General features: G+C 39.8%; 2 protein-coding genes across 3 annotated transcripts in view; both read left to right on the top strand.

Annotated features, from left to right (window-relative positions):
* Window positions 1–19,153, top strand: part of LOC308077747 (receptor-interacting serine/threonine-protein kinase 3-like) — a 156,814-nt gene that overhangs the window by 69,173 nt on the left and 68,488 nt on the right. The window contains exon 7 of one of the 2 annotated variants that reach the window (XM_080418642.1): window positions 2,826–3,805. The exons of the other annotated variant lie outside the window; for it this stretch is intronic. Within the exon in view, the coding sequence (XP_080274768.1) occupies window positions 2,826–3,379 (554 nt within the window). The 3' untranslated portion in view covers window positions 3,380–3,805. Of the gene's footprint in view, window positions 1–2,825; window positions 3,806–19,153 lie in introns of those variants that run through there. 2 annotated transcript variants of the gene reach the window in all.
* Window positions 1–19,153, top strand: part of LOC308078247 (uncharacterized protein) — a gene marked incomplete at its 3' end in the record, with an annotated part of 91,595 nt that overhangs the window by 6,574 nt on the left and 65,868 nt on the right. The window lies entirely within an intron of this gene.

Below are 19,153 nucleotides of genomic sequence, written 5' to 3'. Positions count from 1 at the left end.
GCAGATCTACAAGCTCAGAACGCGTCGCATGGCGTTGTGAGCTTGTAACATTATTATTCTGATATTACATTCTACATTACTTTGCTTTCACTGGTCTACAGTATGTGTCTATATGTGATGTATATAAATTAATTCATTTGTAGAACTATGGTATACAGAAATGTACATTAATGTGTATTCCTTGATGTTTAGTGTATTCCTTGATGTTTAGTCTCTTCACATCCAAAGCATTAAGAGAATGAAGCTGATATGTTGACATCATGTGTTCGTAGGAATCCACCATGGAGACACTTAAGGATCGTATCCTGGATGCTCTGGACCTGCTGAATGACGAGGAGCTCGACAGGTTCAAGTGGCGTCTGCAACAGCCCGGCAATGTTGAAGGTCTCCAGCCGCTGAAAAAGAGAGCTCTCGAGAATGCTAAGATCACGGACATCGTTGACCAGATCGTACAGAATTATCCTGGGAAAGAAACTCAGCTCATGGCGAAACTCCTGTTGAAGGTCAACAGGTTTGATCTAGCGGGGTGGTTTGGAAACACACCAACAGGTATGAAGAGAGTTTAGATAATGTTTATAAGTTAATGTGGTAACACTTATATGCATCCCATGTCTATAATACATTTTAGTCACGTTTAGTCTATGTCCTTAGTTCAGGGTTGATTTCAGATGTGGTAATGTCTAAAAAAGTGTCAAGTGCAGCAATCGTTTCGGTCATGTGATCATCATCATCAGTGCCGGATAATAGATTTTAATAGTTACAAAACCCTGAAAAATATTACAGAAAAAATAAAATCAACAATTGATGTTTTAAACTGGGATCAGACAGATCATATTTTCTTTCACAATAGCACACATGTTGAATATATATTTATTATAACAATGATTATAAAGCATTATGAAATGAATGTTTTACAACCATGAGAACTAACATGGGATGCATAGGATGTGTTGTCAAAATGTCCGCCAGTGCCTAGTAATTATTGTAGTATTATAATACTTGACTTTATAATCTGTAGAGAGTTTATGAGTAGAAGTAAATATTTATATTTACTTCAATACAACACTATTAGAATGAATACAAGATAAATATAGAGAGAAGATATGATTCTTTGATTGTCTGTGGTTCATCTGAACTTATATATGTTCTATCTGTATGTTCTGACAGAAAAAGGTGCCATCACTGAAGACACACTTCTTGGTGAGTAATTGATTATTAAAAACCTAATAAATGAAAGTCTATAGTTTACTTGTTCTGTTGATTGTTCATCAAAATGTACAAATATCTGTCATTGCAGCTCAGGAGAACCGTGATCTGATGGCTGAAGTTGAGAAACTAAAGATTGCAGCATCAAACCAACAGAGTAAGATGAAATGTTTTTTAATCCATGTGTCAGACATTAGTTATCTGATGAATAGTTGTTTTTTAATCCATGTGTCAGACATTAGTTATCTGATGAATAGTTGTTTTTTAATCCTCTGTGTGTAAGGCACCATGTTCCTAAAGGGGAACCAAAATGAGCCAATCATCATAATAATCATAAATTATTGAATATTTAAAATGAAGCACAACTACAATAGGCACAATTATATCATGATATACTGTAGAATAAAATGTAACCTCAGTTAAGGTCATTATTCAGTCATGTTAAGGTTTTCTTGTGTCTATGTCTCCAGGCGATGCTTCTGCTGTGCCTCCACGCCCAGTGCCTCCAGTGCCTACAGTATCTACAGTGCCTACAGTGTCTCCACGCCCAGCAGTAGGCCTACCTGGAAGCTTGAACAGGGAGGACTATTTACAGCGTGAGTACATGGTGGTTTTGTGTGTGTGTGTGTGTGCGTGCGCGCGTGCGTGCGTGCGTGCGTGCGTGCGTGCGTGTGTTGGTTGGGAAGAGTACTTTTACTTTCAGTAGTATGTTGATGCCAATACTTTTGTACTTTTACTCAAGGAAAATGTTGAATATTTAACTTTGACTTGTAACAAGAGTATTTCTACTTTGTGGTATTGATACTTTTACTTCAGTTAAAACACGAGGCGTTGTGAGCTTGTAGATCGGCTATTTTCAGCAAATGTTCCCCCAGAATAGGGATGCTAGCCAAAGTTCTAGTAAAAAAGTTCAAATCATGAACAGATTTGGCCCCCCCCCCCCCCCCTTATTTTGATCAGATGTAGATGATTTGAAATCATTCCGGACACGGCGACCGGCAGTTCACATTTTGTTGTGATCACGTGATCACTCTTTTTGGGTGATCTGGTGATCATTCACAGACTGCTGAACAGCGCCCTCTGTCGTTAAACCACTGAAAACACACATGTGAAAATGTTTTAAATTATTTATTAGTTTTAATGTGTCATGAACACAATATGACACGCATCTGTGTCATATGTAAGATGTCTTTGGCTATTTTAGAAAAATCGTGAAAATTCTACAAATGTCTTCTAAATCCTAAGAGTTTTTTTTTTGTTGAAAAAAACGTATGTTGCTATAATGTCAGTGGTTCTCACACTGTTTCATGTCAAGGACCTCCGAAATTATATGTATTTAGCCGCGGACCCCCATCTGAAAATGTGTTGTTCCAGGGACCCCCCAGATTTGAGTTAAAAATAATAATATATGTATTCAAAGTTTAGCACACATTTTCATGATTGAAAAAAAATAAATAGCAGATCTACAAGCTCGCATTGCGGCACTCGGTGCCGCAATGCGAGCTTGTAGATCTGCTATTTTTGAATAGCCCAAAGAAATCTTCAATATGACACAGATGCGTTCCCGGTCTTGAATGGGTTAATAAGTTGTGTCTTTTTTCATGTGTTTTTTCTCTCAGATTCCTCTCGTCTGTCATTGGACCCAAACACAGTGAATGAGAACCTCATCCTGTCAGAAAACTACAGGAAGGCGACTTGGACAGGACAAGACCAACCGTATGCTGATCATCCACAGAGATTTACCTTTTGGTCTAATGTGTTGAGTAGAGAGAGTCTGTCTGATCCTTGTTACTTTGAAGTTGAATGGAGTGGAGAGTATGTTCATATAGCAGTCAGTTATAAAGACATCAACAGAAAGGAGGCGAGGCTATCATCCTTTGCACGGTCTGACATGTCCTGGGCGTTACGGTGCTCTGGTTCTGTTGGTGCTGAACGCTACGAGTTCTATCACAACGACATTCCTACTGCAGTGTCAGTACCTCGTCCCTCCACAGGGAGGAACAGGGTCGGTGTTTTTGTAAACCAGACAGAAGGTTGTCTCTGTTTCTATCATTTAGACGGAGCCGACAAGATGTCGCTCATTCATAGAGAAACAACCTCCTTCGTCAGAGGACCTCTCTATGCAGGGATAAGTGCTTATAAAGCTACTGCAGAAGTGTGTGAGATCTGGTAAACATGACACGTAATGTATAACCTCTTAAACCCTCTATTCTATTAGCTGACCAGGGTTCCTCAGGGCTCTGCCCCTTTTTTCCTCTACACCAAAACTCTTTATATAGCTAGTTTATACATGAATACAAAACTCTCTCTCTCTCTCTCTCTCTCTTTCGCTCTCTCCCTCCTTTGTTCTGATTTAGTTTAAGTTTTTAATTGTAATGTATTGGTGGTCAGGGACGATAATCTTGGTGAATGAGACCCAGTGTGTTTTAATGTTTGCTCTATACTTATATTATGTTACAATTACCTGATCAAATGTTTTATCTAAATCAATCTGTCTATAACCTACTGATCAGCTGATGTGAATTACTGATCAAATGATGATTCTTTGTGTTACTGTACTTCTGTGCTGTTTACTTTTTCTCTAATAAAGTATTTAAACAATCAATCAATCCCTTCTTGCATAAAGTTCATAATAATAACTTCATAATGGCATCTTTGCCATTATTTTATACTTTGTCTATTCAAAAATAGCAGATCTACAAGCTCATAGTGCGGCACCTTTTATCATTAACATTTTTGCAAAACCTTTGAATAATAATGTCATTTTTTTAAGAGAACATTTGTAACTCAAATCTTTGCTTCTGGAGGATTCCTTCTTCTAAATCCTGTGTTTCTATAATAATATAATATCAGTGGTTCTCAAACTTTTTTCATGTCAAGGACCCCCAAAATGATATGTATTTGGCCGCAGACCCCCATCTCAAAATATGTTGTTCCAGGGACCACCAGAAGCAAAGATTTGAGTTACAAATATTCATTTAAAAATATATATATATCCAAAGATTTGCTCAAATGTTCACGTTTAAAAAAAAATAGCAGATCTGCAAGCTCAGTGCCGCGCTATGAGCTTGTAGATCTGCTATTTTTGAATATCCAGAGTATAAACTAATGGTTACAGTGGTTACACAGATGTGTTCCTGGTTTTAATGGGTTAATGTCTAAACTTGTGTGTAGGGTTACACCACAACATAAGTTAGAGCAGTGGTTCTCAACCTTTTCAGCCTGGGACCCCCAAAATAACCATATGTGAACTGGGGACCCCCCAAAATAACCATATATGAACTGGGGACCCCCAAAATAACCATATTTGAACTGGGGACCCCCCAAAATAACCATATGTGAACTGGGGCCCCCCCACGGTGGGGGGCTCCACCCTGACATGCACTTGGAATGTAAGAGTTGAGGCATTACATTTAGTTTGACTCGGTTCCACAGATCAATATTGGGAAAATAGCAGATCTACAAGCTCGCAACTCCTGGCGTTGCGAGACGTTGTGGGCTTGTAGATCGGCTCTTTCTTATTATTTGACAGTTTGGCCATTGTTTTAACCGTTTTTTATAGTAGGCCTATAGTTTGTTGATTGCTTTTGATGCAGTACTGGTATTGTTCTTTTCTTTTTTCGAGTTATTAAAAAGGTCTCAAAAGTCCTTAAATTGTCATCTGGGGTCTGAGGACCCCCAAAAAATCATGTGTGTGTGTGTGTGTGTGTGTGTGGGGGGGGGGGTTTAACTGTAATCTGTAGTAGAGATTACAGATAAAACCCCAGAAGAACATTAAGGTGATGCTGCATCCATCAGTTCCTCCTCCTAATCTGTGATTTTCAGCTATAAGCAATCCATTATCTTATACTTTGGCTATTCAAAAATAGCAGATCTACAAGCTCGTCGCGCGGCACTCGGTGCCGCGCTACGAGCTTGTATGAGATTTTGTATCAGTGGTTCTAAAACTTTTCCATGTCAAGGACCTCCCAAAATGATATGTATTTGGCCGCGGACCCCCATATCTAAATATGTTGTTCCAGGGATAACCCCCTATAAAACATGTCTGGTCAGTTGGTCAGCAGGTTTCATGAATAAGTGTAAATCAGGGGTGGAAAAAGTACTCAAATTCTTTACTTCAGTAAAAGTACAAAAGTATTGGCATCAAAATGTACTTAAAGTACCAAAAGTACTAAAATATTTGAAAATAGCAGATCTAAAAGCTCACAACGCGTCGCGATGCGACGCGTTGTGAGCTTGTAGAACTGCTATTTTCAAATAGCCGAGCTATAAAATAAAGCTAAAGTGGTTAATGTATGTTTCATAATATCATAATTTATATCTGAAAAGTAACTAGTAACTATAGTTTTCAAATAATTGTAGTGGAGTAAAAGTACAATATTTGCCTCCGAGATAGTGGAGTAGAAGTAAAAGTATTGGCAATCGGAAATACTCCAGTAAAGTACAAATACCTCAAAATTGTACTTAAGTTAAGTACAGTACTTTAGTAAATGTACTTAGTTACTTTCCACCACTGATGTAAATAGACAATATTTTGGACCAATAATACATGTCCATATTATATATTCTGCTGGACTAATAATATGACCACATGTATATTAATGTTACATCATGTCCATATTATATATTCTGCTAGACTAATATATAATATGACCACATGTATATTAATGTTACATCATGTCCATATTATTATTCCTTTCCCACAGCACAGGGAAATTGCTACATTACTTAAACCTATTATTATTATGTCAGACCTGCGGCTTTTGTTCTGAAATGTATAAATGTGAATATAATTAATATAGAGTGGGTTTTTGTTTTTGTCTTTATTTAACTTAAAACAAATATATTATTGTGAGATTAAATGATACAATGTTATAACACTTCAAAACAAAACAAACAAATTATCCATAATTCACTAAATAATCACCATTAAGCCTCTTCAAACTTATTTAATTAAACGTTTGTATTCATTGGGGGGGGGGGGGGGGGTTCCTTGAAACGGTTGCGGGAGGGGGACTTAAAACAGTAGCTAGTTCGACCCTGCCCACAATGGGAGGGGTTGATGGTTTAACTCCGCCCACCTTTCTCTCTCTCTCTCCCTCCCTCCCTCCCCCCCCCTCTCTCTCTCTCTCCCTCCCTCCCTCCCTCCCCCCCTCTCTCTCTCTCTCCCTCCCTCCCCCTCTCTCTCTCTCTCTCTCTCTCTCTCTCCCTCCCCCTTCTCTCTCTCTCTCTCTCTCTCTCTCTCTCTCTCTCTCTCTCTCTCTCTCTCTCTCTCTCTATCTTTACTCGAGTAAAAGTACAAACGTATTGGCATCAAAATGTACTTAAATTACCAAAAGTAAAGTAAACATGCAGAATGTCCCATTTCACAAGTTTTCAAATGTATAAAATGTATACAAAATAGCAGATCTACAAGCTAATGTATGTTTTGTAATAATAATCAAAATCCACAAAGTAACTAGTATATAAAGTTTTCAAATCATTGTAATGGAATAAAAGTACAATATTTGCCTCTGAGAAGTGAAAAGTATTGAAAATTGCAAATACTCCACTAAAGTAAGAAAATACCTCAATATTGTACTCAAGTACAGTACTTGAGTAAATGTACTTAGTTACTTTACACCACAGCAGCTGTTTCTTTTATTGCACAATTTGAGGAAGAGCCCCGCCCACCGGAAACACATGGGCGGTGACGTCATATCTCTTACAACAACACAAACAAGTCAAATACAGATCTGATGCCTTTGTTCTCTCTGGTCTGTTTACTCTGTGAAACCTTGGATAGATCTACAAGTATTAACCTGCATGGTAAGTCCTTTAGATCTCTAGTCATTTCTATCTGCATGTTGTGTGTAGATCTAAGCTTTTTGTTTAGCGTCGCTTTAAGCAGGCTTTATCCGCAGGACCCGTGGGAAGCCTGGTTCCTATTGTCAATCAACACGTGTGATCCGCTTTAGAGCCCGCCTACTGTATCCGGTCATTCCGCACCGCACACATACATTAGAGAAACGTTTCCGTATCTGGTTTCAGACGCAGACCGGATCAGCCACTTGCAAAGCAACTTGATCCCAGTCTGAGCTTCTGTATGTAGCATTAGCTAAAAAGCTAGGTTGGTTCTCGATAAGACTGGGGGGGGGGTCAGTTTGGCTTTAGGGTTGCACATCCGGCGCAGAACGGATATGTAATGTGTCTATGTATTGTGTGCGTGGAAATGACCGGATACAGTAGGCGGGCTGTAGACCGGATGTGGTAAATAGGCGAGGTACAGGCAACGCTGACTAACGTCACACGTTAAAAACAAAGGAACGTGTCGTTTTTGGTCGAAAACAACCAATGGTGTAAAGTAACTAAGTACATTTACTCAAGTACTGTACTTCAGTACAATTTTGAGGTATTTTGTTTTACTTTACTGGAGTATTTCCAATTTCCAGTACTTTTACTTTAGACTTATACTCCACTACATCTCATAGGCAAATATTGTACTTTTACTCCACTACTATTATTTGAAAACTTTAGTTACTTTGTAGATTTAGATTATTATTACAAAACATACATTAACCACTTCAGCCCTATAGGATCTACATAGATCTGCTATTTTCATACATTTTAATACATTTGAACTCTTGTGAAATGGGACATTCTGCATAACGAGTACTTTTACTTTCGGTACTTTAAGTACATTGATGCCAATATCTGTACTTTTTACTCAAGTAAATTTTGAATTCCGGACTTTTTACTAGTCGTAGCAGAGTATTTCTACATTGCAGTATTGATACTTTTACTTAAGTAAAACATTTGAGTACCTTTCCCACTGCCCACAGGTACCTGTGAAGGTCCGTCTACCTTAGTTAGATCTGACAACAGTCCCAGACATGGCTCAGCAGAGAGGAGTCAACAGTCTGCAGTTCAACCAGGACCAGAGTAAGATATGGAAGACATGTTATAAACAGTAACTAAGTACATTTACTCAAGTACTGTACTTAAGTAAACATGTTGAGGTATTTTTTTTTTTACTTAACTTGAGTATATCCTAGCCTCGTGTGGCCAGACAATATCACACGACACACTGCTAAGTGCGATGCAATTTTGCAAAGGCAGATTCGTCTGGAACCAGGCTAAGTATATCCAGTTTTCTGTACTTTTACTTCTACTCCACTAATTAATGGTCTAGCTCATACATGGGCAACTGGCGGCCCGGGGGCCACATGCGGCCCCCACCTTCACTTAATGGGCCCCACAGGTTAATATCAGAATACTGATATATTATTGATTTCAGCTGTTATGATTCCAAACATGACCCGCTTTAATTACTTCAGTCTATATTAGTAGCCTAATGACTAGTATTACAATTCTTAATTCTATTGTCTTTTTTATGTCCAATGTATTTGTATTTAAGTTCATAAAGTTAACATAAGTATAACTAAATGCATTTGAAATTAAAATGTAACTTTTCAGGATTCCAATTCAAAAGTAGCAAAAGTAGCAGATCTACAAGCTCAAAACGCGTCGCTTTTGAGCTTGTAGATCGGCTACTTTTGTGTGACATAGAATGGCGAAAAAGTTAAAATACGGAGACACTGTATATACAATGTGTTCCTCTGGAGTGAGTGTGTAAATATAGTGGCCCTCTACATCATCAAAGTTGCATCACTCCTGGTCTAGCTCCTAGCTATTTGTGTGATATGGTAGACCCCTAAGTGTGATATGGTAGACCCCTAAGTGTGATATGGTAGACCCCTAAGTGTGATATGGTAGACCCCTAAGTGTGATATGGTAGACCCCTAAGTGTGATATGGTAGACACCTAAGTGTGATATGGTAGACCCCTAAGTGTGATATGGTAGACCCCTAAGTGTGATATGGTAGACACCTAAGTGTGATATGGTAGACCCCTAAGTGTGATATGGTAGACCCCTAAGTGTGATATTGTAGACCCCTAAGTGTGATATGGTAGACCCCTAAGTGTGATATGGTAGACCCCTAAGTGTGATATGGTAGACACCTAAGTGTGATATGGTAGACCCCTAAGTGTGATATGGTAGACTCCTAAGTGTGATATGGTAGACCCCTAAGTGTGATATGGTAGACTCCTAAGTGTGATATGGTAGACCCCTAAGTGTGATATGGTAGACCCCTAAGTGTGATATGGTAGACACCTAAGTGTGATATGGTAGACCCCTAAGTGTGATATGGTAGACTCCTAAGTGTGATATGGTAGACCCCTAAGTGTGATATGGTAGACCCCTAAGTGTGATATTGTAGACCCCTAAGTGTGATATGGTAGACTCCTAAGTGTGATATGGTAGACCCCTAAGTGTGATATGGTAGACCCCTAAGTGCCAGTGCGCACCCTCAGATCATCTAGTCAGGGTCTACTGGAGACTCATAAGGCTAGTTTGGTAGCTATGTAGCTATAAACCAGGCCTCTATTTCACAATTGTAGTTAGTCCATAATGCTGCAGCACGTCTTTTAACTGGAACCCGCAAGCATGATCACATCATTCCGATCCGGGCCACTCTCACTGTTCATCACAGAATACATTTTTTGTTTGAATTGTTTGTTTTTAAATCTCTGAAGAGGCTGGCACCTCTCTGACCTCTCATGATTACACCCCTCCAGGGCCTTGAGATCTGCAGATCAGCAGAAACGTATTGTCCCAAAGACACGTTTCAAAACTAGAAGGGATGGCGCCTTTTTAGTAGTGGCCCCCTACATTATGGAACGAGCTACCTTTCCTCCCGTTGAAACTTTTAAAGCCCACCTTAAGACTAATTTTTATACTTTGGCTTTTAATCCAGCTTGTGGTCCTTGTCTCTTTGTTGGCTTTTGATGTTTTATTTTCTTCATGGTTTTTTATATTTATTTTAATGTTTATTATTATTTTATTTTTTTCATTATGTATTACTTTTCTCGATTGTTTTATGTATTTTCTCTTGTGCCGCACTTTGGGAACCTTGTGTTTGCAAAATGTGCTACCCGTATATAAATAAAGTGGATTGGATTGGATTTTGGTTTCTGACCGAACTTGCATTATATGAGCATGAGTCCTATCTTCCTATATGTTTATTATTATTATCTCCGCCAGGCCGAAGGCATGGCGAGAGAGTATGTTTTGCCCCCTGTCCGTCCGTGTGTCCGTCCGTCCGTCCTTCTGTCTGTTAACAGCTAATCTCCGCCACCGTTGGCCCAGTCGCTGTGAAACTGCACACACACACTCCCTGGATGCCACAGCAGAACCTCTGCCCCACATTTTTCAGATCAGCCTGTCATAGCGCCACCATGAGGCCGACTTTTGCAAAACACATGTTTGGATATTACTCCTACAGATTTTTTTTTTGTCCAAACAACACACAAATCAGTACACAGTATCTCTATAGTCATGTGATCAACACGGATCTGTCCGATTTTCCAGATTCCATCCTGATTGGCTAAGATTGGCTCCCAAAGTTTGCAGGATTGCTCCGTTTTGAACACAATGCCTCAAATCATGAACGCAGCTTGCGATTTCCGTGAAATTTTGTACGCACATTCCCACTAGGCCGAGGAAGAAATGCCACTTGATGCCACTTTTTTAAATCAGCCTCATGGTGGCGCTATAACAGGCCGATTTGCATTTTTAACTATAACTGCACCGATCTGCCAGAAACTTTGCACGCACACTCCCTAGAGGCCAAGAAAAACATCTGCTCTGCATTTTTCACATTTGCCTTTTATAGCGCCACCAGGAGGCCGACTTATGTAAAACACATTTTTGTTTACTTCTGTGCAGCACTTTGGGCAATCTTTGGTTGTATGTAAATGTAATCTATAAATAAAGTTTGATTTAAACTGCTTCCTTCTCCGCGCTCTTCTGTGGGCAGCACTCAGCTGGGTGAAGCTGAAAACAAGTTCCCCGGCGGGATGAAAAAGGTCACCAAAAAAATAACAAAAACAAAACAAAAAAACATTGAAGACCCTTGCTCTACGGCACTGTTTCTCAACCAGGGGGTCGGCACCCAAAAGCAGGCAAGGGACCGTAATATATTGGCCGCAGACTTCTTGGTCAAAATGAAATACTCCAGTAAAGTAAAAATACCTAAAAAAGTGTACTTAAAGGGATACTTCACTTTTGGGCCGGGGACACATTTAAAAAAAATATTAAAAATAAATGAAAAAAGTTATGGAAAATTCATGGCCCCCTCACGACACACAGTGTCCTACTAATGTGTGAGGGGGCCATGAATTTTCCATAACTTTTTTCATTTATTTTTAATATTTTTTTTAAATGTGTCCCCCGGCGGAAAGTGAAGTATCCCTTTAAGTACAGTACTTGAGTACTTGTACTGTACAATTAGACCATTGTCTATCCAAAACTAGATATTCAACTTGATGTTCACAGACGGAACAAGATACAGAGAGAGAGAGGGGAAACTTTTGGAAAATGTATTTGTTTCCTTGTCACGCAACCTCACACGCTTCACACTTGCAACATGGACATTCTGTACAGCATGATTTACACAGAGTTCTCTCTCTTGACAAACTTGACAAACTGGCTATTTGACTTGAGTTCATTTAACCTCCACCATCAGTTTGATTCTCTTCCTCATAAGTTCACCTCAAACTGTGATGTATTCATCAGTGCCTGTTTACTTTTCCACCAGCTATTTAACACCAGTTTATTTTATTGTCTCCGCCAGGCCGTAAGGCATGGCGAGAGAGTATGTTTTACCCCCTGTCCGTCCGTGTGTGTGTGTGTGTGTGTGTGTGTCCGTCCGTCTGTGTGTCCGTCTGTGAACAGCTAATCTCCCGCACCGTTGGCTTGATCGCAGCGAAACTTTGCACACACACTCCCTGGATGCCAATTCAGAACCTCTGCCCCAAATGTTTCACATGGGCCTGTTATAGCGCCACCAGGAGGCCGATTTGTGCAAAACATATATTTTGACAGTACTCCTTCAGATTTGATCCAAACATCACGCAAATCAGTACACAGTATCTCTATAGTCATGTGATCAACACGGATCTGTCCGATTTTCCATATGCCATCCTGATTGGTTAAGATTGCCTTCCAAAGTTTGCAGGATTGGTTTGTTTTAAACAAAATGCCTCAAATCATGAACACAGCATGCGATTTCCTTGAAATTTTGCACGCACATTCCCACTAGGCCGAGGAAGAAATGGCACCCTTTTCACATTGGCCAGTTATAGCGCCACCAGCAGGTCTAATTTAGCGACACACATTTTTGGAACAAAATGCCTCAAATCATCAATGCAAGGTCCGATTGCCGTGCAAGGCCTAAGAAGAAATGGCACCCTTTTCACATTGGCCTATTATAGCGCCACCAGGAGGCCACAATAACCTACCTGACCTGGCGGAGACCTGTGCTCCGAGGAGCACTTTTTCTAGTTACATTTCATTTTATTTGATGGAGGTACAGGACAACAGTTGTAGAAAAACAGCATGTACAGTACTCGTTCATAAATAAGTATATACATAAATCTATTCCATGTTCCCTGGTTAGAGAGACTGCCTGGGAAGTCAGAGGTCCCAGGTTTGAGTCCAGGCCTCGGCCATGTGTTAAAGTGTCCTTGAGCAAGACACTTGACCCTTAACTGCTCCCTGAGGCTCTGCCTAAGAAAAAATGTATGTAATGTATGTTTTGTAATAATAATCTAAATCTACAAAGTAACAAGTAACTAAAGTTTTCAAATAATTGTAGTGGAGTAAAAAGTACAATATTTGCCTCTGAGATGTAGTGGAGTAGACATAAAAGTACTGAAAACTGGAAATACTAAAAATACATAAAAAGTGTACTTAAGTACTACTTGAGTAAATGTTCTTAGTCACTTTACAACACTGCATTTTTGTACTTCTATTATTAAGTTATTTAGTTGTTCCTGTCGTTTTTCACACTTACTGTTAGCTGTGATGACACACAGGGATCAATAAAGATTATCTATAATTTATGCACAATAAATGAGAATGCGGAAATTTCAGGAAAGTATTGCAACAGCATGACTTTATCAACCTACAATGAGAGCATTGTAGGTTGACTAGATACCCAAACTACCCAAACTTGTGAGAGAGAGGGAGAGATTTGGCCTAGATTTTCCAGCAACACCCAATTTTGCAGCCTCACTCTTGTGTTTCTATAGCAGGTGAGTCTGTAGATTAGAGGTGTTGCCTCCAGATGCTTGCACCGTACCCAGACACAGTTTACAGATAACCTCATTGACATTCTCAGGTTCCCTTTCAGCATTGCGTTTTTATCCAAACAGTGCTATCGGTGTGCAAGTAATGTACTCACACCCGTAACACCAACACCGGGTACTATGACATCCCTACTAGCAAGCAACCAATAGACCCTAGCTAGCAACTGCCTATTATACCCTACAAACCACCTATTAGACCCTAGCAACCACTGTTTACCCTAAAAACACTACTCAACACTGTCAACACTAGCAAAACTTTTAACACTACTACTTTAACACATTTAAAACCTTTAACACCATCTGTAAATACTTTATCACCCTCAAAACCTTTAACACCTTCAAAACCTTCAAAACCTTTAACAACTTTAAAACATTTAGAACCTTAAACCTTTCAAACCTTTAGAACCTTTAAAACTAGGGATGTTCGATATTGACTTTTTTTTACCGATATCCGATTTACAGATATATGCAGGCTTTTTCACCAAAAATCAACTAATTGTCAGGTAACAGCATCACATATCTAATAAAATAAAACGGCTATACTATCAATATAATATCTATTCAATCTAATATAATACAGAGATGTTGTTAGGTTTTCAATAAAGTGAGTCCTGGGACTCACTGGTGGTCATTTGAGTCCCACTAATCTTAGATTAGATGTTGGCATATTTGACAGAGCAGAAGCATAATTGCTTGGATGCCTATAACATTAACGAGCGTCAACAAGCGTCAGCTGGACACACACACCTGCCCTCTGCAGTGCTCTAATTTGTACTTACTGTACCTGACAGTAAGACTTTTCTGGTCTTCTGTACTTACTGTACCTGCTAGCCTGGCATAGCCAGACTAATATCTGGAATATCTGTGTGGAATCTGTGGAAAGTTTTTAGTTTTTGTCTTGGCTTTGTTATTTTTTGCCATTGTTTTTAAACCCTGTAGCACTTTGTGATGTACGAAAAGGTAAATTGCATTATAAATAAAATGTATTATTATTATTATTGCAGCCAGCCAAGGAAGCCTACCGTAGTATCAAGGGCAACACCACCAGGATACTGAACAGTTTCCACCTGGCTGCTGACTGTTGATCAAGGCCTGACCACTGCCTGTCACTAGGCTGGCCATACACTTTACCTTTCCTTGTGGATCTAGCGTGTGGATTTTAAAAAGTTACCGCCCTACGCAGACTACCATTCTATGTGACCAGGACAATGTGTTGTGAACACTTTTGCACCTTAATGTCTAATCTCATGTACAGACCTGCTGCTATGTGGACCTACACCCAAGTGTTGCCACCTTGCAACATTACATTACATTACAGCCATTTAGCAGACGCTTTTATCCAAAGCGACTTACAATAAGTGCATTCAACATAGGTAGGGAACGAAAACTACTAATCACCAGAAGTCTTAAGTGCATTTTCTGCAAAAACAAGCAACCAAGAGTATACCTAGCGCTAAGGTAAATGTGCAATATATCAGCTACCTATTTCCTTAAACAGATGAGACAAAATAAATAGGAAAATCAAATGAGCAGGAGCTAAAACAAATAAGTGTATCGACTAAACAAGATCCAATAAAACAATACAACAATAAAACAAGCGTTCGTACAACTAGTTAACAACAAGTAGGCCAGGCAGAGAGGAAGGGTAGTGTTTCCTGAAGAGGTGGGTTTTCAGCCTGCGGCGAAGGTGGGTTTTCAGCCTGCGGCGAAAACCCACGTAGCAACGTATATCTAACCTCATGTACTTACTGTACCTGTTGGTCTGGGACTGGCATAGCCAGACTAATATCTTGAATCTCTGTGTGGAACATTTGGTGCATTTCCAAGGGGCGGATTTGCACTGGCAGATTCGTCTGGTTTCCAGGCTATTTACCTGCTGGTGTATGTATTTCTGTCTGATTAAGTATTCAATCAATATATGACGATGTGTTTATTTTGGTCTCTCCTTTACATGTTTTTCTTTATTGTCTCCGCCAGGCCGAAAGGCATGGCGAGAGAGTATGTTTTGCACCCGGTCCGTCCTCCGTGTGTCCTGTCCGTCCGTCAGCAGCTAATCTCCGGCACCTCTGCCCCAATTTTTTCACATGGGCCTGTTATAGCGCCACCAGGAGGCCGATTTGTGCAAAACCCATTTTTTTATTTTACTCCTACAGATTTGATCCAAACGTTATGCAAATCTGTACACAGTATCTCTATAGTCATGTGATCAACCCGGATCTGTCCGATTTTCCAGATTCCATCCTCATTGGTTAAGGTTGGCTTCCAAAGTTTGCAGGATTGGTCCGTTTTGAACAAAATGCCTCAAATCATGAACACAGCCTGCGATATCCGTGACATTTCACATGCACATTCCCACTTGGCGGAGGAAGAAATGCCACCCCTTTCACATTGGCCTGTTATAGCACCACCAGGAGGCCACAATAAAGTACCTGACCTGGCGGAGACCTGTGCTCCGAGGAGCACCTTTTCTAGTTATTTTTGTTTCTGCACCTTAATATGTTTGACGTGCTCGAGTTTAGAAAATTAACTAAGCATTATACTGAAATATATAATTAATTATGTGTTGTATCCTGCATGTATAACTGAATATTTTAATTACAGTATTTAGCATATTTAATTCAGTCACGTTTAATTAATTATGTGGTAATGAATAGCCTGCCATTTGAAGCATCATGAGCCTGTTGTGTTTGGATATCATGTCATCTATTTATCCCCGGCACTAAAGCCACTGAGAACATCGTTCCCAGCCTTACTCATCTGCGAAGAGAAAAGCCTGGTCACGACCTGAAGCAGAGAGTGTCTGTCTATATGGGCGGAACTTCCGTTGTAGGCTACTTATTTCCCCCGAATTTTTTTTTACCAATCACAACACTCGTTTCATTCACGGAGAATGTTAACAGATTTGTAAAGCATCAATCTAATTTCCTTGGGCGGTACAAATTCCGGTAGGGGGCTTTTCTGATCCACAGCTTGGACCCCCAAGCTGTGGATCAAGGGTTTCCATGGATGCCCAAAATAGGGACAACAGGTTGAAAGTGGTTAATGAATGTATGGTTGCGGACAAGAAAACGTGTCTAAACAACAACTTGTGTTACTTGTCACATGTAGATGGGTTGAGAAACTAGGGGATGGTAATTGCCATGTAAATCGCCCCCGTTTGAAAAGACCTTTAGTGATCCAGGGTTCTGTGTGTTGTGTGAAGTGAACAAGATGAGCAGTGGGCTACTTTAAAGGCTGTTAACCCTAACCCTAACCCATCCGATATTTATGCTTTTGATTGGGTGGGTTATATGTATGTTTGCCCCAAACACCCCAAGATACTTCTGTAAAGATTATTTTCAAATGACACAAAATATGTATTTATTCTACTAAGTAAGTTGATAGGTCAAATGCATATCTTAGTTATAAAAAGCCAGCAGACTCTTAGTTCTACAAACCAGTAGATATTCATTCATGTTGACCTATTGGCCTAGTGTAACCTTGACGAGTGCACGGTGGGCCTGTAACCCTAGGGGGGCTTACGGTACCAGGATGGCACAAATGAACAGTTCCGCCCCCGTATCCGTCGCTCTACGCGTTGGTTTTCGCAGCCTGTCAGCATGCTGCAAGGTGGCAGCCCCACCAGCTGACTAGCCATCGCAGGGCCAACCACCCAGCATGGTGAAAATAAAACAGTTACGAAACCAAAAAACACATTTATTTACTTTGTAATAATATTAATTTTGACGTAGTTTGCCGATCCTATTCTGCAATGTAGAGTAGAATGAAATGTGACAAATTGACAGGAATGTGTCTGCTTGTCAGAAATAGCTAAAATAACCAATCCACAAGCTCATGACGTTGTGAGCTTGTAGAACTGCTATTTTTGCTATTTTATTTTAAGGAAAAGTAAAATATAATTTAACAAAATAGGCACAGCAGGTTGAAAGTGGTAAATGAATGTATGTTACTCATCCCACTTAGAATTCCCCTTTAGGCTTGTGGATAAGATGGAGGAGGAAGAGGAGGTCAAAAGGAGGGTGAGTGTAGCAGTAGTGGCTCAGAGCCTGATGACCAAAATTCGAATATCTTCCTAAAGGGGTGATTCTCCTTTAGACTAGTGACAGCACAGAAGTAAAACACTAAAAGGACACAAAACATAAAAAGGTCCTGGGGACTTCCATTGTGGTCCTATGTATTCAATTCATTAACAGAGCTTAGAATATTAACACATTAATACATGTCATCAACAAGTTACGATGTTGGCTTTCCACTCGGGGGACCCGGGTTCGATTCCCGGGCGTTACACATGAGTTGTAATATCCCCAAAAATTACAACAGGTCAGTAGAACAGCCTTCTTCACTGCTGCCTGAGGAAAAGATTAGAGCCACTGCTGAGCGGTCTGTATGTAGGCTACACAGCCATGTCTGTAAGCCTGATCAAAATGCTCTATTTGCTGTAGCATATTTGAGGGCGTCAATAAATACGTATTGTTGGCATTCCCATCTTTCTCTACATATTGTATTTTGAAAATACAAAATACATGTATTTTGGAGTATTTGTATTTTGTTACAAGATACATTTTGATGTACGGTATTTTGCCCATCACTACATGTCCACCTATTGTGCAATGTAACAGTAGTAGGACATAACAACAGTAAATTATCTATGGGAACATTGCAGAACCAGGGTAGGGTATTTTTTTTTATCTGCACAAAAGATGAATTACTTGTAGTATGAGGAAGGATCAGATGAGGGCTTTTCTTTTTAATCTGCATAAAACTGATACCCTGCAGTATGAGGATACAGGGGTGAGCTCTAGGGGGTGCTCAGGGGTCGGCGACCCCTTAGCTCTGACACTATGGGGGCTGGGGGCTCACGCATGCTCCACATGCACGCACCGTCAGCGGCGGTCTTTAACACCTTAAAGTTTAAACAATAGCCTCTCAAGGTTCGCGCCGTCAGTGGCGAGCCGTTCTCAATAGCCTCTACCTGGCTGCTTTGCATAACAGGCTACTGGAGAAAAGCCATGGACTTGAATTGAATGTGTTACATTCCTCTCACAATGAGAGACAACAGTCTCTGCACTGCAGAGTGTGAAGGGGGTCGCTTAGCAGAGGACCCAGTTCTCTCAGACAAGACAAAGACAAGTTGTCTGATTATTTTAACTATTATGTATGGGGGTGAGTCTATGTAAAGGGCTTTTATATAAAACTAAAAGGAAAATAAAATAATTAATTAATTGAAACAAAAATAAAAACAACAAATTAACAATGCAACAAAATAATAAGAAATATAATTACATTAATAATCACATGTTGAATACAGTATTTCAACTAGCACTGAGCTGAGTGGCTATGTGCACATGCCCGCGCGCGTGCACGTGCGCGCGCCATGACGTCATAAAATAGAGCCCCCATAGCTCAAAAATCCACAGCTCACCACTGATGAGGAACAAGGATGAAGATGTAATACCTTTTCAGTATGAGGAACAAGGATGAAGATTTAATACCTTTCAGTATGAGGAACAAGGATGAAGATTTAATACCTTTCAGTATGAGGAACAAGGATGAAGATTTAATACCTTTCAGTATGAGGAACAAGGATGAAGATTTAATACCTTTCAGTATGAGGAACAAGGATGAAGATTTAATACCTTTCAGTATGAGGAACAAGGATGAAGATTTAATACCTTTCAGTATGAGGAACAAGGATGAAGATTTAAATGCTAAGTTTCGAGGTGTGGTGGTACTTTACCCAACAGTGTGAATGAAA

Source organism: Gymnoscopelus braueri (genome assembly GCF_963280865.1).
Source record: "Gymnoscopelus braueri genome assembly, chromosome: 22".
NCBI classification, from domain to species: domain Eukaryota; kingdom Metazoa; phylum Chordata; class Actinopteri; order Myctophiformes; family Myctophidae; genus Gymnoscopelus; species Gymnoscopelus braueri.
Note: the sequence above shows the minus strand (reverse complement) of the source record. Positions and strands in the feature narration are given on the sequence as shown.